This window comes from Mastomys coucha, unplaced genomic scaffold, assembly GCF_008632895.1.
Source record: "Mastomys coucha isolate ucsf_1 unplaced genomic scaffold, UCSF_Mcou_1 pScaffold12, whole genome shotgun sequence".
Lineage (NCBI taxonomy): Eukaryota > Metazoa > Chordata > Mammalia > Rodentia > Muridae > Mastomys > Mastomys coucha.
In genome coordinates this window covers 33639859-33661415 of record NW_022196894.1, presented here as the reverse complement: position 1 = coordinate 33661415, position 21557 = coordinate 33639859, and the positions used below count along the sequence as shown (strand labels likewise).

General features: G+C 44.3%; 2 protein-coding genes across 7 annotated transcripts in view; one reads left to right on the top strand and one right to left on the bottom strand.

Moving 5' to 3' along the window:
- Positions 1-6044, bottom strand: part of Parp9 (poly(ADP-ribose) polymerase family member 9) — a 37195-nt gene extending 31151 nt beyond the window's left edge. The window contains exons 1-3 of one of the 3 annotated variants that reach the window (XM_031363785.1): positions 5906-6044; positions 3940-4042; positions 2266-2407 (exon numbers count right to left, since the gene is read on the bottom strand). In XM_031363785.1, the coding sequence (XP_031219645.1) occupies positions 2266-2407; positions 3940-3954 (157 nt within the window). In that variant the 5' untranslated portion in view covers positions 3955-4042; positions 5906-6044. The other 2 variants (XM_031363787.1, XM_031363786.1) reach the window with 2 other exon arrangements.
- Positions 1-17712, top strand: part of Dtx3l (deltex E3 ubiquitin ligase 3L) — a 60190-nt gene extending 42478 nt beyond the window's left edge. For all 4 annotated transcript variants that reach the window (XM_031363788.1, XM_031363792.1, XM_031363791.1 and 1 more), the window contains 5 exons: positions 6015-6271; positions 8401-8696; positions 11652-13133; positions 13984-14201; positions 15989-17712. In XM_031363788.1, the coding sequence (XP_031219648.1) occupies positions 6015-6271; positions 8401-8696; positions 11652-13133; positions 13984-14201; positions 15989-16058 (2323 nt within the window). In that variant the 3' untranslated portion in view covers positions 16059-17712. The remainder of the gene's footprint in view (positions 1-6014; positions 6272-8400; positions 8697-11651; positions 13134-13983; positions 14202-15988) is intronic.
- Positions 17713-21557: the final 3845 nt, after the last annotated feature.

Below are 21557 nucleotides of genomic sequence, written 5' to 3'. Positions count from 1 at the left end.
TGTCTCGAAATTAATAAATAATAATAATAATAATAATAATAATAATAACAACCACGGGCTGGAGAGATGGCTTAGCAGTTAAGAGCACTGACTGCTCTTCCAGCGGTCCTGAGTTCAATTCCCAGTAACCACATGGTGGCTCACAACCATCTGTAATGGGATCAGATGCCCTCTTCTGGTGTGTCTGAATACAGCAACTGTGTACTCACATGAAATAAATAAAGCTTTAAAAAAATTAAAAAAACAAAAAACAAAAAAAACACTTACTGCATTTTTTTGTTTTGTTTTTTCAAGACAGGGTTTCTCTGTATAGCCCTGGCTGTCCTGAAACTCACTCTGTAGACAAGGCTGGCCTCGAACTCAGAAATTCACCTGCCTCTCTCTGCCTCCCAAGTGCTGGGTTTAAAGGCATGTGCCAACCAACACTGCCGGGCTTCCAGTCAGCTTTTTTTTTTTAAGATTTATTTATTATTATAAATAAGTACATTGTAGCTGTCTTCAGACGCACCAGAAGAGGGGGTCAGATCTCATTACGGGTGGTTGTGAGCCACCATGTGGTTGCTAGGATTTGAACTTAGGACCTTTGGAAGAACAGTCAGTGCTCTTACCCGCTAAGCCATCTCACCAGCCCATTGCAGTCAGCTTTTATAACATACACTAAATGCATGGTTTTATGTATGTGAGCATGTTGTCACCCTCTTCAGACACACCAGATGAGGGCATCAGATCCCATTACAGATGGTTGTGAGCCACCGTGTAGTTGCTAGGAATTGAACTCAGGACCTCTGGAAGAAGAGTCAGTGCTCTTAACCTCTAAGCCATCTCTCCAGCCCTTAAATGCATAATTTTAATCTTAAACTACAATTCTTCCATGTCCCTGACCTAGAATAACATGTATGTCTGTATGTGTTATGGTAATCATTTGCTGAAAGCAGCCAACAGGTTGAAAGGAACCTTAGACAAAATAAATAACAAATAAAATAAATTACAAAAATAAATAAATACAAAACAAAATAGCAATAACAAAATAAAAAACAAAATAACAATAAGTGTGAGAAACAACATGTGGATATATGTTGAGAATGTCTGTTTGTGGGTTACCTGGAGTCAGTAAAATACCCTCTTTCCTTCTAAAACTCTTAAAAAACAAGAATTCTTAATTCCTTTACCATACTGTCTTTTCTGTGCTGGCTTTTTTGTTGTTATTGTTGTTGCTGTTTTGTTTTGTTTTGAGACAGGGTTTCTCTGTGTAGCCCTGGCTGTCCTGTAACTCACTCTGTAGACCAGGCTGGCCTCAAACTCAGAAATCCACCTGCCTCTGCCTCCCAAGTGCTGGGATTAAAGGTGTGCACCACCACTGCCTGGCTTCTGTACTGTTTGTTTATAAATGCTGTTAGGGACAGATAACAAGGACAGACAGACTTTAAATACACACAACAGACAGATTACAGACAACAAACTACAGACAAATGGAGAACATTTCAAAGAATAAAGAGCTTTCTCTTTATTCTTTGACGAGATACCAATACAACCTTTCTCTAAGAAAGGAAAATGAATGTCAGAAAACTGGAGCCTCATTTCAGAAATGTTAAACTGTAGGACAACGGGCTGGAGGGGTGGCTCAGTGGTTAAGAGCACTGTCTGCTCTTCCAGAGGTCCTGAGTTCAATCCCCAGCAACCACATGGTAGCTCACAACCATCTGTCATGAGATCTGATGCCCTCTTCTAGTATGACTGCAGACAGCAACAGTGTGCTCATACAATTAAAAAAAAAAAGTAAGACAACAGATTAAATGTAGTAGTTTACTCTGTTTCTAATCTGAGCCGACAAGAAAGACTTCTGGTGACCTCTTTTAAGCAAAAGAAGGCACGACTAAGCAGTCGTTCTCAATTGGCCTGTCTACTGATGGCAAATGTCAGATGGGTCACCCCTAGAAACTAGGCAGGTTGACTCTCTCAGCTCTTGGTCAGTCTTTCTGCCCATCTTGGCTGTCGTTGGAATGGTCAGAAGTGTGTCACAAGGCTGGAGTGCTGATGCGCACCTTTAATCTCAGTGCTCAGAGGCAGAAGCAGGCAGATCTGAGTTCCAGGTCAGCCAGATCCACAAAGCAAGACCATTCTCAAACAAATAGAAAAAAAGAGTTTCTGCCAATAAGGGAAAGGATAGTGGGGTGGGGTGGGGGGTGGGGGAGAGAACAGGTCTTCAGCTGCCACAGTGTCTCCGGAGCATGTGCCCGCATCTCCACAGTGTCTGCAGTCACACACCTGAGCCCCCGAGGGGGAGGTAGTCTCCTTCCGAGTGCCCTCTTCTGCACTGAGGAAAGAGCTCAGCAAAGGCTTTCCTAAGTGAGAGGGAGAGTGAGGCGATCATACCTGGTCTTTCAGTGGGAGCTGCCGCTCCTGTACCCTGTGAAAAAAATGAAACGGTTGCTTTAAAAAAGCCTGAAGCTGCAAAAGCAGAGATGACCAACTGCACACACACACACACACACACACACACACACACACACGCCGCCCACTAAGCAGGAAGAGCACGAGTTCTCAACTTTAGGGTTTGGGGAAGGAAATGTTTTGGTTGTGTGTTTAGATTCAGTATTCAGTTTGTTGTTATTTGTCATGGTTTTTTTTCCCCCATTGTTGTTTGTCTTTGTTTTTCCCTTTGGTTTTTCAAGACAGAATTCCCCGTGTAGCCCTGGCTATCCTGAAACTCACTGTGTAGACCAGGCTGGCCTCAGCCATATGCCTGCCTCTACCTCCTGAGTGCTGGGATTAAAGGTGTGTGCCGCCGCCACCAGGCTTGTCCTATAATTTTTTAGTTTGTGTACCCAAAACACTGAAAACACTAAAAGCTGCATCAAGTGCTAAGCCTATCTGTGCCTCTTAAAGAGGTCAATGCACTTTCTGTTTGTCCATCCCACACTGTAGGCCAGGCTAGCCTTGAACTCACTATGGAGCCCAGGCTGGCTTTGCACTCACTATAGAGCCCAGGCTGGCCTTGAAGTCTCAGCAGTCCTTTTACCCCAGTCTCCCTAAGGTTATTATGCCTGTCTCTGTGCTCAGCAGATTCACTTCTAAGTCAGAATAAAAGAAAAGACTGGAGGCTAACACCTGAAAAGACTCAAAGCCCTCAACCATAACAAGCCTCAGACCAAAGCTCTCAGATGGACTCCAAAGTCTTGTGGGATTTCCCTGGCCAGCCCAGAAAGCATGAGGACACGAGCCACTGCAGATGCATCTCCCCAGATCTGTAAGGACCCACTGCCAGTTGCCTATTTCATGACAAAGAGAAAGTGGGAGTTTTCAGATCTACTCAAAGGGGCCTTTCTCCATGCCCACTTCCTGACCCTGTCCTGAGAGACAACTGCTGAAAAAGAGTAAAGAAAATCCATACCATATGGAAGGTGGCACGAGACTGGGTCTCACATAGCCCAGGCTAGCCTCAAACTTGCTACATACTACCAAGCCCAATGTATGCATTACTAGAAACTGAACCCAGGGCTATATGCATGATAGGTTCACTCCTTTATCATCTGTGTACAGTCCTAGTCCTGGAGATGTAAGGACTGGGAATTGATCCTGGGTTCTCTAGAAGAGCAGCTAATGCTCTTAACCACTAAGTCATCTCTCCAGAAAAAAAAAAAAAAACTTAAAAAAAAATATGTGTATGTATGAGCCTGTGTGAGTTGTGTATACCACATGCATGTAAGAGTCAACAAAGACTAGAATAGGAAATTAGATTCCCTAGAACTGAGGTTACAGGCAAGATTGTGAACCACGGTGTGAGTGCTAGGAACAAGGGCAGAAACCACTGAGAGTATAAAATCATATTAGGGTGCCAGGTGTAACTGAAGGCCGCAGCTTTCTTAATGTTGTGGGGAGAAGTCTTCATGTAATGACTGGACTTTTCATGATGGAAGGTATTTTTATTTCTGGTTTTACCATGTAATAGGACATTCTTCAGGTCCCACGTGGGTCTCCAGATGTTTACACCCGTTTGTGTGTCCAAGTGTAGTCTGTTGATCCAGGCGATGGTGACCTGCTTCTGGGGACAGATAGTGTACAGTAAGTGCTGACCAAAGCGGAGGCCATTTGGGCTCTGGTTACTGTTTTTGAGATAAGGTCTCATCATGTTACCCTTGCCTGGTCTGGAACATGCTATGTAGATGAAGCCTCCTGAGTTTTAAAGGCTTGTGCCACCAATGGCTAAAACTGAGGGGATCTTCTAAGAATATACCATAAGAGGCTGATGCTCTTAATCCCATGGCTGGGAGGCAGAGGTAGCTGAGCTTGAGACCAGCCTGGTCTACAGAGTTCTAGAACAACCAGGACTACACAGACAAGAGAGAGAGAGAGAGAGAGAGAGAGAGAGAGAGAGAGAGAGAGAGAGAGAGAGAGAGAGAGAGAGAAATAAACCATAGGAGACCTGAAAGAAATTTCTGCTCTTTAGTAGTTTTTCATGAGGATGACCATGTCATTTTGGCATTGGGGAATTAAAGTTGAAGTCAGAGGGGGGAAATTGTAGGGGCTGGAATAGGAAATGCTTCATGGAAGTGAGGTCTTGAAGGTGTTGGTACACTTAGAAAATGATACCAAAGTGCTGAGATCAGGCAAAACATCTAAGGAGTAGCCTTCTCAACAGTGGTGCTTCCCACAGGGCTTGTGAAGAGTGAGGAAACTGCTTGATCCTGCATGGGCTGTGTTCTACTGAATCTGCTATAAACAGCTCTGACCCTAAGGATGTCTGGATAAAAATCGAAAGCTCTGGCAAATTTTAGCCTAGTAGGTTAAAAACTAAAGATTACGAACTGTTAGACTCATGACTAAAATTTACAATACCGTTGTCTAAAACTGTTGCTATCATTGAGTCTCTGGGCTGATCTATAATGTCTTTGCTATAGAAAAACTCCGTACAACATCAGAGCACAGTTGGCCGTGCACACTGGGGAGTAACTAGACTATTAACCAAAACTGCTCGCACGGGATCCGCTGAGCCTGCAGAGGGCAGTGTTGCTTTCACAGAAGTAAGACCTCCAAGGTTTCTTGGAGGCTGCAGATGGGTAGGCTGTTTTGGGGCGCACTTGTCTCTCTAGGAGGCAAGCAGGCAAAGAGCGAAACTTCCTTTTTTTTTTGTCTTTTTACCAAGAGGTGTGACTCAGATTTAGGGTGGGTCTTCCCGTCTCAAATATTCCAATCAAGAAAATTGCTCATAAGCACTACTCAGCTTAGCTGGGGCTTTAGCTGATTCCAGACGCAGTCAAAATGACAAACAAGATTAACCATCACCCACGAGCTAAACTATGGTGATAACCTTCAGAATTAACGCACATGTTTCCCATTATATTTCTGTTGACACATATATCTCACAGACCCTTCCTCCTCCTCTCCCTGGCCTGGAACTGAGCCCTCTGGACTTCAGGCGACAGTTCTCCTAGCCTAGGATACTTTCCTCCCCTCCCCCTCTCCCACCTTAAGATTCTGCTTGAAACCACCAGCTCTTTGGCCTTTGCTTTGTTCACAGGGACTGATTGCTTCTGTGCTCAGTGCCTCTTTACTTCACTCTCTAGGGACTCAGGGAAGCAAGCAGAGCAGAAAGGCCCCAGAGCAGAAAATCCCTAAGGTGCCCATCTAACAAGAAAAGAACAGGTGATAGGTCACCAAGCAGGTAAACTCCCTCCCCTTGAAATCAGAATCGCATCTCAGTAAATACTAGTTATAACAACCATTTCAAAAAGCACAAACAAGGTGAAACTTTTTACCCCACTACTCCACTCCACCCTTAGGAGGCCTGAACCTGGGATCCGGGTTTTCGCCAAACTTCCGATCCTGCAAGAAAAGAGGGCGACCAGCCACAGAGGGGATAACTAGTTCCTCTAAGCGCCCACCGCCGAATGTACGAACTACTCACCGAGTGATGGCCCTGGGAGATGGCAGAGCAAGAGAGGCGGCGGCTCTGCGGGGAACAGGGAGGGACCTCCGGGGAAACGAAACTGAAACTTTGCCTCTCGGGTCTTTAGGGCAGGACGCGCCTTTGCTCTGTCCTGGCTGTGCAGCGCCCCTGAGCCCAAAGCGAGCCAGACGCGGACAGCCATGGCCTCCAGTCCCGACCCGCCGTCCCCGCTACTCGTGCGGCTGCCAGAGTCCATCCCCTGGGCGCACAGGAAGCTAGAGATATACTTCCAGAGCCGGGCCTCGGGGGGCGGGGAGTGCTCTGTGCAGCCCGTGGGCCCCAGCGCCCCGGACACCTTCGAGGTGAAGTTCTTAAAAAAAGCAGGTGAGCCGGGGCAGGGGAAACAGGGCAAGGCTCGGGTGCAAAGGTGGACCCCGCAGGTTTCCAAATCGATCCCTGCTTGCTTCCGAGGAGAGCCCACGCGAGTGTGGCTCTGTCTGTGGAACAGTGCCGTCCACAGACTCCCTCCGTCCCACACTGACCCGGTTCGACTCCATCTGCGAATTTCCCATCAGACCCAGTTGAGAGAAGAAACAAAGTGTGGGGGTTGGGATTGAGGAGGAAACCCAGAACCTTGAGCACACTAGGCAAGTGCGCCACCACGGATCTCGACTCCAAGCCTCCAAGCCTTATGTTGTGAATAATGATTCCATTGACTTGTTTTTAAGGATTACAAAAGTAATATATGACCACTTTAAAAAGGAAAGTCAAAGAAAAAAATTATCTGCAAATAGTTTGGTGTTTTTTGCTTGTTTGTTTGTTTGGTTTTGGTTGGTTTTAGAGACAGTGTTTCTTTCTGTATCCTTTGCTGTCCTGGAACTAACTAGCTATGTAGGTGGACCTCAAACTCAAAGAGATCCTCAGGCCTCTGCCGGGATTAAAGGCATGTGATGCAGCACCAATGTCCTCAATGGGAGCGTTTTCATGCATTCTTTTCTGAGAGTCAGCTAACACATATACATTTTAAACTTTTCGATTCTTTTTTTGGGGGGTTCACCTCTTAACTATACAATAAATATTATTCAATGCCACTGAAATGAGAGACTCAAAAACATTACAAAACATAGGTTCCCCACCACCACCCCTTTGAGACAGGATCTTGCCTTCTACCATTGGTTGGCCTTGAACTCACGATCCCCCTACCTCTACCATTTAAGTACTAGATTGTGGGTATGTACCAGCATGCCCAGACCAGAAATGGAACTCACTCTGTAGACCAGGCTAGCCTCGAACTCAGAAATCCGCCTACCTCTGCCTCCCAAGTGCTGGGATTAAAGGTGTGCACCACCACCACCCGGCAGAAATGTGGTTTCTAACAACCACATTATATTCTACAGTAAAACTTAAGCTCCCTAGAGTTCTGATTAGCTTCTCCCATCAACAGCCTTCTATTCCAGAATGCCAGAAATAAACTGTTCAGGTCCTCTGTAGGCATTTGACCAAGGGCCTACCACAGATACCACCAAGGTTCAGCTTGGTGAACCAATGCATTTATTGGGTTTACTTACGGAAATATGGGAAAGGCCTCAAAGGCAACTGCATCACCAAAGCCCATCTAGCATGGGTGACAGCTCACAAAGCTGGGAGCCTGGAGCACGCTGCACAGCCTGCAGGCAGCTCAACAGGTTAGAGAGTGTTCTTTCCAGGGGCCTCCGTTGGTCCAAACTTCCTCCAGGGAGCTAAGAGTCCGCTTCCTGCAGGCAGCTTCTCTGGTGCTTAAGTCTCCTTCATAGCTCATCTCGTCTGAGAGCCTCCTATGCAGATGTTTAATGAGTCTTCATAGCAACTCTGTTCTGGGGGGCTCGGGAGGACTCTTCCCAACAGTCTTTATTGCTTACTCTGTCAGGGAGGGGCTTATTGAGTCCGGTCAGTTTCAGGGATTTCCGGAAGCTATTTTGAGTTGTTTACCCTCTTGCTGAAGGAACTTCTTGCAGGGTAGGATGTTTCAATCTTGAGGAAATTTACACAACAGTACCCATACCCTCTGGTTTATCCAAATAAACAATACAGTATAGCATCCATTTCCATAGTGTTTATCTTGTGTGAAAGATTAAAAATCATCTAGAGATTCTTAAAAGTCTATGAAAGGGCGGCACATGCCTTCATTTAATTACAGCACACTGGAGACGGAAGCAGGCAGATCTCTGTGAGTTCAAGACCAGCCTGGTCTACACCAGGAGTTTCAGGATAGCCAGAGCTACCTAAGGTCTCAAAAAACAAAAAACAAAAACAAACAAACAAAAACCCCCAAAACACTAAAAAACAAACAACAACCAGAAAGCATATGGAAGAACATGGATAGCTTATGTGAAAGTCCTAAGTTTATTAGGGACATCTCTGGAGGTGGCGTCCTGGGACATTTCTAGAATCAACCTAGAGGGACACTAAGGGTCATCTCTGTAAATTCTCTCTCATTTCTGTGTGAATGTGTGTGTTTAATGTCTCTCCTGAAGATAAGGAGAACGTGTTGAAAAAGAGAGAACACCAGATGCGGATTGATGACAAACCTATGACCATTGTCCTGGAAACTACTGAAAAGCCAGTAGAGAACCTGAGACCCAGACTTCCATCCTTGACACAGCCAGCTGAGACACCAAACCTCAGACCTCCGTCCTTGACACAGCCAGCTGAGACACCAAGCTCCAGATCTCTGTCCATGACAGAGTCTCTGAATGAGGAAGCATTGTGTAATGAGATACATCCCGGTGATGGGCTGGTTTTTAACTCTGTTGACTCAGTTGTCCAAAAGGTGAGTGTTGACAGAAGAGCTGGTGCTGCTCTGGGGTCTGCTTTCCCGCTTCCCCTCAGGATATTCAGGCAGCGTTGTGCACCCCACACTGCACAGGTAGGAATGAAGTTTAGCTGGAGCAGGTGGATTAGCAGGATCTCAGTCAGCCTGAGTCAGGGAGAAACAGCTTTCTCTGGACACAGTTTTCAGTGAAACATCCCTCTTTATTGGGGTGAACGAGGGCTATATAAACCTGGGGAAGTGGGTAGGAGTTTCGGGGATGAATGTCATTATTGACTGGGGGCTTAGATGATGGGGAATGCTTTATTTGCATGAAGAGGAATTCCAGGTACTTGCTTGCTGGTCGTATCCTTTTAAAGAGAGAGGAAGTTTAACCTGTAATCTAGCCACTAGGCTACAAGACGACTTCAAGTGTTAGAGGTGGGGGTCATATGGTTTATGTGCACTGGGACATCCTGGCCCAGACCAAGGAAGAAGCAATCCTATCCCTGTGGGTCTCCGGACTAGATTTTCAGGGTTTGAACATGTCTGGACCTTACTCTTGCTCCTGACTGGTGCCCCTGTTCTCATGGTTTTGGGGACCCACAAGCCTCTGTGGTCACCACCTCTGCCTTTTTGGTCCAACAACCTTGTCCCAGGGGCTAGCTCCAAGCTAGGCACCAGTCTTAAGACACTGGACTACAGAGGCGCACAGAGATTCCTGCCCTCATGCAGCTTGAATTGGGTGTGCAGACCGGAAGCAATGAACTGGGTAGAAGTACTTCCAAAGACTAAGACATGCAAGAATAAAAACAGAGTTTTGTCTCAGAGAGGAACAGGGGGTGCAGGCTCGCAACGGGACGATGGGAGAACTTCTCGATGAAGTGACATTTAGCCTGAGGTTCAAATGACGAGAATGCATCAGCCATTTAAAAAAAAAAAAAATGTTTTCCAAATAGATAGAGACTACTTTCTGTGTGCCAGGCACTGTCGTAGGGGCTGGGAACACAGACACATTGCAGACAGCTCTTAGGATCCTTAGTCATCTAGTAAGGGAAACAGAGAGTAGTTAAATAGATTTATAATAAAAGTCTTCCCAGCAACAAGTGCAGGAAGAATAAAGACAGAAACATGACAGTGGCAGAAACACTCTCATAAATAGGGTGCAAACAAAGAGACAAACAAATCCAAATGATGCTTCATCTAAAGAGCAGGAATAAATTAAAAGATCTAGCTGTGTGGTTTTGTAACAAGGACATTCTAGGCTGAGGGAAGCACATGCACAGACCTCCCAAGAATTGATGTCTTAAACTCAGAAGTTTCAATGAGGCAAGAGTAGGAGGCAGGAAGTGAGCAAGAGGGAGGGCTGGGAATGGGAAAGGATACTGTGAGGGAAGAGCTGCCGATTTTAACTTCGCTGTGAAGCTTCAACTGATGTTTTTGAGCCTGGTGATGATTTTGAGCCTGGATTACCCTTTTAAAGGATCTCTCTGGCTGCTGGGTTGAAGCATCAGCATCGGCAGGGGCCAGGCTGCAAGGTCAGTGGCTGCAGTGAGCTAGGTGGATGACAACCTAGATTCTAGATGGTCCTGATAGAGGTGTGGAAAAGACAGTGATTCTGCAAACACCCTGAAGCTCTAATCTAGAGAAGAAAATGTTCCCTGTGGATTCAAGAGCATCTATAAAACCCACGAGTGGGAACAAATCATCAGAAATGTTGCTTTGTTTGTTTTTTGTTTTTCTGAGACAAGGTTTCTCTGTGTAGTCCTGGCTGTCCTGGAACTCACTCTGTAGACCAGGCTGGCCTCGAACTCAGAAATCTGCTTGCCTCTGCCTAGGCATGCATCACCATTACCCGGCAGAAATGTTACTTTTATATTACATTCAATTTGCCTGTAGCCTTTTTATTCAAACCTGGTGTTTCTATCTCATCACTGAACTTTTAAAAACCAAGGTTTAAAAGACTCAGTAACTTTCCATGAGTTCAGTGTTTCATGCATTAGGATTTCCCTTTTATTTTATTTATTTGGTTTTCTCTTTGTTTAGTTTTTGTTTTGTTTTGTTTTGTTTTCAAGACAGGGTTTCTCTGTGTAGTCTTGGCTATCCTGGTCACTCTGTAGACCAGCCTGGCCTCAAACTCGGAGATCCTGTGCCTCTGCCTCCTGAGTGCTGGGATTAAAGGTGTGCGCCACCACCTCCTAGCTGTTTTGGGGTTTTCTTTTTTTTTCCCTTTCTGTTTTTAAAGATTTATTTTATTTATTTTATGTGTATGAGTACACTGTAGTACACTGTAGTTGTACAAATGGCTGTGAGCTATCATGTGTGTGGCTGCTGGGAATTGAACTCAGGACCTCTGACGGCCCCACTCGCTCCGACGTAATTCACTGTAGCTGTCTTCAGACGCACCAGAAGAGGGCGTCAGATCTCATTACAGGTGGTTGTGAGCCACCATGTGGTTGCTGGGATCCGAACTCGGTACCTTCGGAAGGGCAGTCAGTGCTCTTACCCGCTGAGCCATCTCGCCAGCGCAAGGAGTTTTCTTAAAGTAAGAGAGTAAGTGAGAATAAACAGGGTGAGATGACTCGGGGCGAGACTTCTTCTTGGATTTAGAGCTTCTTTCGAAGTTCAAAGCTTGAACACTCTTTCTTGAGGACCGCAGCAGCTTCAAGGAAGACCGAGTTGTCTTTTCTCAACCCTTAGTCTCCAGGGCCAAGCAGATTGCGGCAGCTCTGGACACCAAGTATTAGAAAATGTTCGTGCCCAGGCTTCCTTGCAAACCAATTGTATGAGCCTCTGCCATGAGGTCTGGCCTTGGCTTTCTATGTTTATTTCACTTTTAGACACCACCCTCAGGGGACTTAAGAAGTCAGCCATTGCTGAGAAAGAAGATAGACGGTGTAGTTTCTGGGTGTCTTTCTGAAGATGGGTGGATATTCTGAGACATCTTATCTACACCTGTTCTTTTTAAACCTTCAGGTCTTTCTTGCTGTGACCGCTGAGCTGAACTGTGACCTGCTCTCTAAAGAGCAGAGAGCATATATAACCACGGTCTGCCCTCATGTCAAAAGCGTGGAGGGGAGTGACGGAATTAAGACGGTGTGTGGCAACTTCAAAGACATTGAAAAGATACATCACTTCTTGAGTGAGCAGCTTTTGGAAAGTGAGCAGAAACAGAAGTACACCCCACAGAAATACACACCTTCCAACGTGGAGAAGCAGCCACCTGATCAGAGCAGTTTTGAAGTTCCTGTGCTTTTCCTTGACTATTTCAAGCATGTTTATCCGGGTAGACTAGAGTCCATAGAGAAAAAATTTGGTGTAAACATTGAAATCCAAGGTAGTTCTCCCAATATGGTCTCTGTAGGCTTCACCTCCAGCCCATCAGGCAACTTAGAAGAAGCAAGACAGTCTTTTGTCAGAGACTTTCAGAAATGCACACAGTCTCTGAAGGAAGGTTGTATCTCTTTAGAGGAGCACCAGAGAGCAAAGGAGGTCAGACAGGAGCTGAATCACTGCTTCCCAAAGCTCTTGATAAAGGAACAGGGAAGAATGCTAACTCTCCTCGGCTCTCCTGCTGACATTTCAGCCGCCACAGAAAAAGTCTCCCAAACTCTCGCCCTGGCACCCGTGAAAATAACCGCCTCTGGGTACGTTTCGGGGATCGAGGTCGATTCAACTCGCTTTAAGCTTCTAGAACCTGAACTGCTCCAGGAAATCTCAGAGATTGAGCAGAAGTTTAACACTTGTGGCAAAGTCCAGGAAAAAGACCAGAAAACCTGCATTCTCTTTGTCCCCAAGAATAAAGAGTTAGACCTGTCGGTGCAGTCTTACACAAGTTTTACTGATGCCTTCCAGCATGCCACGTGCCAGCTGAGGACAGAAGTTCTGTCGCTGAAACAGTTGGGCAAGGAGAGAGCTCGCTTACACAAGACCAAGTTTGCTGACGACTTTAAAAAAAAGCACCCGAATGTGCACTTCGTGATATCTCAAGAGTCGGTGACCTTGACCGGTTTGCCAAATCACCTGGCACAGGCAATGCAATATGTCTCCAAAAGAATTGGACTGTCTCCGTCATCTGGAGAGAGATTGGCAATGGATCAGGAAACACCCATGGAGATCAACAGTAATGACTCCAATGCAGCTTCACCTCCTCCCCGAGGCTCTGCTAGCCACCCTGGAGCCTCGAAGGATTGCGAGGACTACTGCGTCATCTGCATGGATGCCATCAGCAACAAGTGTGTGCTCCCTAAGTGCAAGCATGAATTCTGTGACTCTTGTATCAACAAAGCCATGTCAATCAAGCCTGTCTGTCCTGTGTGTCTGACTTCCTACGGTATCCAGAGAGGGAACCAGCCAGATGGAATCATGACTCACACCTTACAGAAAGAGTCACTTCCGGGTTATGAAGGCTGTGGGACTATTGTGATTCAGTATGATATAAAAAGTGGCATCCAAACAGTAAGTGTGCCTGAGGAATGTGGGGTTCTTTTTGATATGCTAGAATTGCCAAAGTCCAAGGCGGCATCCTATCCTATAGCCTCTTAAATAATGATTTTCCCAGGAAATCAATCATTCTGTGATTGTGGGTAGGGTTATAATAGAGGCAGAGATTGTGTTGTCTGCTTAGAAATTAGATGCCTTTTTAATTACTTTGACAGTGTACTCGACATGCCAAGCAAGCACCCTGTGAGCTATACTCCTACCCTTTCATGTCTTCTTTTGTGGGGGGAGGGGACAGTGAGACAGGGTTTCTCTGTGTAACAGCTGGCTGTCCTGGAACTCAATTTGTAAAGCAGGTTGGCCTCTAACTCACAGAGATCCACCTGCCTCTTCCTCTTGAGGGCTGGAATTAAAGATAGAAATCGCTGGGTGGTGGTGGTGCATGCCTTTAATCCCAGCACTTTGGGAGGGAGAGGCAGGCGGATTTCTGAGTTCGAGGCCAGCCTGGTCTACAGACTGAGTTCCAGGACAGCCAAGGCTACATAGAGAAACCCTGTCTCAAAAAAAAAAAAAAAAAAAAAAAAAAAAAAAAAAAAAAAAAATATCTAAAGATAGAAATCATATGTTAGGATGGGAGGAGTTGGGCAGGTAGTGTTCTAATTTGAAGAGGATAACTATGAATTATTCAGAATATGAGTAAAATGTCAATATTTTTCTGGCTTTCAGTAGGCTTCATCTACCATGAACATACTTTTGCTCTACTAAAAAATCAGAGGCATCCATATGTGTGTGTGTGTGTGTGTGTGTGTGTGTATGTGTGTATGTGTGTATGTATATATATATATGACATTTTCTTTTCTTCATATAGAATGAGCACCCAAACCCAGGAAAGGCTTATTGTGGAACACTGCGAACTGCATATTTGCCTAATAATACAGAAGGAAGAAAGGTTTTAGATCTGCTCGAAGAAGCCTTTAGACAGAAGCTGACTTTCACAATAGGACACTCTCGAGTAACAGGAATCTCAGATGTCATTACATGGAATGATATTCATCACAAAACAGCCAAGTTTGGAGGACCAGCAAAGTAAGAAGGAGTCTTTTGAACTGTAATGGTTGCTGAATGAAGTTCAAGGTTGTCAAATCCTGCAGTTTGAGGGTGTGGGTATAGAAAGACATTCTAGCAGTAGGTGTTAGCCCAGCGTCTTAGTTAGGGTTGCTGTTGCTGTCCCTGTGATAACCCAAAAGCAACTTCAGGAAGAACGGGTTTATTTGCTTTACGTATTCCGAGTCACAGTCCCACTGAAGGAAGACAAGGCAAGAGCTCAAAGTAGGCAGGAACCTGGAGGCAGGAACTGATGCAGAGGAGGTAGCTTATGGTTTGCTCAGCCTGCTTTCTTACAGCATCCCAGGATCACCAGTCCAGACGTGGCACCACTGATATTGGGCTGGGCCGTTCTGACATCGATCTCTAATTAAGAAAGTGCCTTACAGGCTTGCCAACTGTCTGATCTTATGGAGGCAATTTTCTGTGTAACCCTGACTATTTTGGAACTCACTCTGTAGACCAGGCCAGCCTGCCTCCTGCCTCCCAAGTTGGAATTGAAGTTGTTTGCTACCACGGCCCCAGGAGGCATTTTCTCAATTGAGGTTCTGTCCTATCTGATAACTCCAATTTGTGTCAAGTTGACATAAAACTAGCTAGCACACACATACTAGTTCATAATGATAATTTCAAAGATAAAAGACTGGTTCACCCAACCTTCTACTTGCCATTCATAAGGTATGACTTGGTTATTTAGTTTTGCTTCAGAGGAAAGGGGTTTCAGAATCCAAGATGAATGCTACCCAAGTTGATTAAATTTGGGGTTTCATGAGTATTTAAAAGATGAATCCTAGGAATGTTATTTGCCTTTGATTTCCTTTTTTTTTTTTTTGGTTTTCTGAGACAGGGTTTCTCTGTGTAGCCCTGGCTGTCCTGGAACTCATTCTGTAGTCCAGGCTGGCCTTGAACTCAGAAATCCACCTGCCTCTGCCTCCCAAGTGCTGGGATTAAAGGCATGCGCCACCACTGCCCAGCTGGCTTTGATTTCTTTTAAGGTCATCTCCTTCTCCCTCACCTCTCTCTTCCCATCAGTCCACAATGATACTGAAGTCACAAGGCTAATACATGGTAGCAAAAGTGTTAGTTATAAAGAGTCCCAAGATGGTGGGAGATATATTCCAGGAAATCTGACTGTATTTTATGAAACTCAGGATTCCTCTACCTGTGGCATCCAAAAGAAATATATCGTGAGACTTTTTCAAACCCCCCAATTTGAAAAGCCCACAGGGGCTGGAGAGATGGCTCAGTGGTTAAGAGCACTGATTGCTCTTCCAGAGGTCCAGAGTTCAATTCTCAGCAACCACATGGTGCCTCACAACCATCCGTAATGGGATCTGATGCCCTCTTCTGGTGTGTTTGAAAAGCCCACAAGTGTGTGATTACTACCGCCTCTGTAGAATATTACAATTATAACATTATGTACATCAGTACTCAGAATAAGTTAAGAATTTAAGTGATCTGGCTAGAAAACAGATGCTGGTCAGCCAGGCAGGCACTTGAGTGACTAGATAATAGTCACTGTCTGGATTGCCAGAAAATGTTTGGAACCTAGAATACTAGATGCTCAAACACAAGTAGTAAGTACATAGAGATTTTGTTGTTTTGAGGCAGAGTCTCATTTTGTGGCTCGAGCTGACCTCAGACTCATAGAGCTCTGACTGCTGTGTTATCCGAGAGCTGAGCGCCTGTGTCACCATACCTGACTATTGTATACATTCTTAAGAATTATTTAGGAGGAAGCTAATGGGTCTCTGTTTTCCTTCCTGCAGTTTTGGATATCCTGATCCTGATTACCTGAAACGTGTCAAGGAGGAACTGAAAGCAAAAGGGATTGAATAAGGAAACTGCAGGGAAGATGTCCGTCCACTCTCAAAAGAAGTGTGTTAGGAGGGGTATAGTACAAACCATAATCTGTTCCCAGAAAAACTTTAAAACATTTTTCACATTAAGTAGTCTGCTTGCCAGTCATTTCTAGAGTGCCACTCTTTCATGGAAGGCAAACTATACAGGCACAGGCTGGGGGAAATGGCTCTGTCTACAAAGCATGAAGAAATGACTCAGATCTGCAATCATCCATGGAAAAGCCTGGTGTGTTGGCATGCACTTGTAATCTTAGCACTGGTGAGTAGAGACAGGAGGATTCCTGGAGTTTACTGGCCAACTAGCCTAGTCAAAACCATGAGCTCCAGGTTCACTGAGAGATCTTGTCTCAAGAAATAAGGTGCATCAGGGCATGGTGATGCATGCCTTTAATGCCAGAACTTGGAAGGCAGAAGCAGGCAATCTCTGTGAGTTCCAGACCCAGCCTGGTCTACAGTGCCCAAGTCCTAGGGCAGCCTGCTATACATAGTGAGACCCTGTCTCAAAACAAATATCAGGTGGACAGAAATAAAGATATCTAACATCATCCTCTGTCCTGCATACACACCTCCACACACGTATATACACACACACTCACACATGGGGTGCGGGGAGTAGAAAAGAAAACTTTATAGTTTTATAGGATTTTAATTTTTGCTGAAGAAATCTGTCATTCTTGTGTTATGGTTGAGTCTGTAATCATCTTCTATGTCCTTACTTGAGCCATTGTCAACTAATGGAACCTTCACTGGTTTTTGTTGGCTTTGTTTATTTGAGACAGGGTCTCCTGAATAATAACTCTGGAACTTGATTTGTGGATCAGATGGGTCTTGAACTTAGATCTGCCTGTATCGGCCTCCTGAGTGCTGGCATTGACTGTTTTTTTTGTTTTGTTTTGTTTTGTTTCTTTGTTTGTTTGGTTTTTTGGTTGTTGCTTTGCCGTCCAGCAGCAACGATATGAATGGGTTATCTGGAATATGGAGTCATATTATGTTACTTTAATCCACGTGGAAGATTCGTAAAAATTAGCCATAACAGAGATGTGTTTAATCAGCCATGCTTCATTCAATCTCTAAGTTACAAAAAGGGAAACCAGGTAGCATAGGTGAGGCAAAACCCCTCCCCCAAGTTCGTCAGCATGTTGGCCCAATCAGCAACTCATTCTTCAGTCTCTGGAGGCGGGACTTCCGATGTAACTGGAACCAGGAGAGAGGCATGGTTATTAGCAGGAAGTAGGCAGAGAGGTGTTATCAGAGGCAGACAGGCTCTGAAGAATCAGTCCTCAAGCAGGAGGGTTACATTGCTTTTTTGTTTTTGGTTTGTTTAGTTTGGTTTGATTTGATTTTGGTATTGGGACTTAAACCCTAGGCCAATCAGTTCCATCCTGTAATTCTTTTTCATGTCCATCTCTGTAGCAATACATTAGTTGTTTATTTTTTGATCTCTGCCTAAACCCTTGTGTACATCGGAAAGTGAAACCCTTGTATAAATGGGAAGTTTAAAAACAGGTTTGGCTGCAAAAGACCCATATTTCTTCTCTACTCATAGCAATAAGTTTCCAGGAGATCAGGCAATTTTTGATAATAAATAGAACAAGAAGACACATACTTTTCAGGATACAGAGCCTAGGAGATAGTGTGTGATTACTGCCTGACTCAAGATGCTAATAACTCAGCAGAGGAATGAATATATAAAAAGATATGTTCTCCAAATCTTTGGGAGAGAGATGACTTGAGACCGTGGCATTCATTTAGAAAAGAGTGTCTTACCCCAAACATGTACTGATTAGACTCTGACTACGCCTTGAATTTGGACTCTACTCTCCTCCAATCTGTGAAACCTGTCCTAGGGGGTGCACTTGCCCTGCCACAGAAGTGCAACATGTTTTTTACACTTTTCCCCACGCATTATGTTGTACTTTTTGAATATATATTGTTTCAAGTTTTAACAGGTAAATAGCCTTGCCTTAGTTTAATATTTCATAATGATTGTTACCTGCAATATAGTAGCTTTTTGTTTTTTAATCCTTTGAGTGAATCCCACCAATCTATGTTATCTCTCTTATATAGTCTTTCTAATCCTTTCCCTGGACAGGAGTAAAGGAGAAAGTTAAACCTACTGTAGAGTCTGTATAGTGTGTCACAGTTCACTGTAAGTCAGAAGAAAATCACAGCAGACAGTGACCCGATGATCTACATTCCAGCCACTCTCCAAAATGGTAGATGACACCTTGACTTTCTCCTTAAGGTACATACATAAAACCACTTTGGCCAGATATTAGGGTTTCTCTGTGTAGCCCTGGCTGTCCTGGAACTCACTCTGTAGACCAGGCTGGCCTCAAACTCAGAAATCTACCTGCCTCTGCCTCCCAAGTGCTGGGATTAAAGGCATGCACCACCACTGCCCTGCCATTTTGGTTTTCTTTCTTTCTTTCTTTCTTTCTTTCTTTCTTTCTTTCTTTCTTTCTTTCTTTCTTTTTTAAAGATAGGGTCTCATGTAACCCAGGCTGGCCTCTCTTATGTAGCCAAGGCTATTCTTGAACTCTGACCTCCTGCCCAGGTTCTTGAATGGATCCTAGACCAACCTCTCAGGATCTGCTTCCGCAGCCTTCCAAGTACAAGGCATGCATCGCCATGTCTGACTTCTACACCCAGTTTAGACCTTTTCCTTTTGATGATTCACCAAGTGTTTATCAATGTGACTAACTGATCATTTTCTGTCTTCTAATCTTGTCATTAAATTTACTCTAAATTTACTAAAGAAGCAATATATATCTGTTAAGTTCTGGATCTTTTATTTCATCCAGTGTGCATATGCAAATTCCATGTAGTGTGAGTGCTTAATGGCATTTGGATTTTTTTCTTTTACAAGGTGTTATTATTTGCATTAAATAAAGTTAGGTCTTTACGTACAACAGACTGTGTGGTTTCCCTCATTTCTTGTGACTATTTCCTTAAGTTGAACTTCTGAGTGTTTCCTATGACATATACAGTAGATAATGGTGTGTGGAGACATTTGGGTTGGTGTGTGTATGTAGATCCAACATCACAAAACAACTCTTTTAATTGACTTCACTTTTGATTGGAAAAAAAAATCATGTTTCCCCATATTTTTTTCTGCCTATTGAATCTAGGTTGCTATAGAGACAAAAGTAGACCTCCCACAGGTCAGGGAGATAGGTCCGAGGGTAAAGGCACCTGTGGCCAAACTTGACAACCTGATTTTGATGCCTAGATCCCATAAAGTAAAAGGAGAAAACCAATTCCTGCAAGGCATCCTCCGATGGCCACATGTGTGCCATGGCACCCCCTGGATAAACAAAGGAGTTATAATTTTCTGCATGTGCATGTTTTGCTTACATGTGTGTGTTTGCACCACATGTATGCAGTGCCTTCAGAGGTTAAAAGAGGGCACCTGGATTTCCTGGAACTAGAGTTACACACAGTGGAGAGCTATCGTGTAAGCTGGGAAGTGAAACCAGGCTCTCTGCAAGAGCAGCAAGCACCCTCTTAACCACTGAGCCATCTCTCCAGAACAGTGAGTGTTTCTATTTAAATAGGCTACAGGTTTCATCTTTTTGGAATTACAGAAAGTATATCTAGTCTCTATTAAACATATCGCCCTGTCCCTGCATACTGAGTGCCAGCAGCAGATTGGGGGCACTCTCCTCTCCAAGAGAAAAATGCCAAAAGTCAATATATTTAATATTTCCTTAAAACAACATCAAGATAGAAGTCAGGAGGGAGGAAAATCAAATTGTTCTTTAACTTTTGTTTTGTTTTGTTTTTTGAGACAGGGTTTCTCTGTGTAGCCCTGGCTGTCCTGGAACTCACTCTGTAGACCAGGCTGGCCTCAAACTCAGAAATCTGCCTGCCTCTGCCTCCCAAGTGCTGGGATTAAAGGCATGCACCACCACTGCCTGGCTATTCTTTAACTTTTTAATTTTATTTTATTTATCTCACTGGTTTGCCGGAGTTTATTTAGCATTATTGTTAATAGTAGTAGCCTTATTTAGCAGTATAGTAGTAGTAGTATTTAGCTTAGCTTTTTTTTTTTTTTTTTTTTTTTTTTTTTTTTTTTTTTTTTTGGCTTTTCGAGACAGGGTTTCTCTGTATAGCCCTGGCTGTTCTGGAACTCACTCTGTAAACCAGGCTGGCCTCAAACTCAGAAATCTGCCTGCCTCTACCTCCCAAGCGCTGGGATTAAAGGTGTGTACCACCACTGCCCGGCCCAGTATTTAGCATTATTACTAGTAGTTGTAGTGTTAGGGAGTTCACCCCAGGAAAAGACTACAAACTCAATCAGATTATAATTAATTAAATTTATTAAAGCTAGTTGCTAGCAGGACAACAATCTCTGAGCCAAAGTTGAGATTGCCACACAAAGTGGGGGGTGAGGAAGAATTTTTATGGGAGAAAAGCACAAGATGACTTTGAATGTCTGCACAAGCAACTGAAGAGTTGTTCTGTCTGCCAAGATTAGGTAGTAAAGGTGGCCTCAAAATAGTCCTCGAATGTCTGCAGATTACAGAAGCCAAAAAACAGTCATATCATAACATATACATAGTCATGGCTATACATTTCTGGGTGGGGAGGTCACTGAGTTAGGTAGTCAGAGACAATGGCTAGTGGGCACCTAGGTAGATACCTAGCATAAAATGGAGTTTCTTTAGATACCCCAGTGCTAGTATTTTGATTGATTGGGTCCCAAGGTCTCTATTCACAGTGACTGAGGCCAAGATTAAGATACTCATTTGTGCACAGAGGTGGATCAGCGAACTTCGCTGCCCCTTCCCTGCAAGTGGAGGGCCTGCCTCCAGGGACCGCCTTGACCCGGAGTATCCAGTGAGAGCCGCCATCTTCTCTCCTGTGAGTTTCTAAGACCAGAGCAGCCAGCTGGGAGGCACAGGCCTCACGAATCTCGGGGGTCTTGCAGGGCATCAGGGACAGGACAAGCTCTGGTCAGAGTCACTAAGAACATCTATCACCAAAAATCAAGAGATGGTGAAAGGCAAACGCAAGAATCCTACCAACAGAAACCAAGACTACTTGGCTTCATCAGAACCTAGTACTCCCACTGCAGCAAGTCCAAAACACCGGAAAAGCAAGAATTGGATCTAAAAGCATATCTCACAATGCTGAAAGAGGAACTTAAGAAGGACACGAATAACTCCCTTAAAGAAATACAGGAGAATACAAGTAAACAAGTAGAAGCACTTAAAGAGCAAACTCAAAAATCCCTTAAGGAATTGCAGGAAAACACAAACAAGCAGGTGAAGAAATTGAGTAAAACCATCCAGGACCTAAAAATGGAAGTCGAAACAATAAAGAAAGCACAAAAAGAGACAACTCTCGAATTAGAAATCTTAGGAAAGAAATCAGGAAACATAGATGCAAGTATCACTAACAGCATACAAGAGATAGAAGAGAGAATCTCAGGAGCGGAAGATAACATAGACAACATTGACAGAACAGTCAA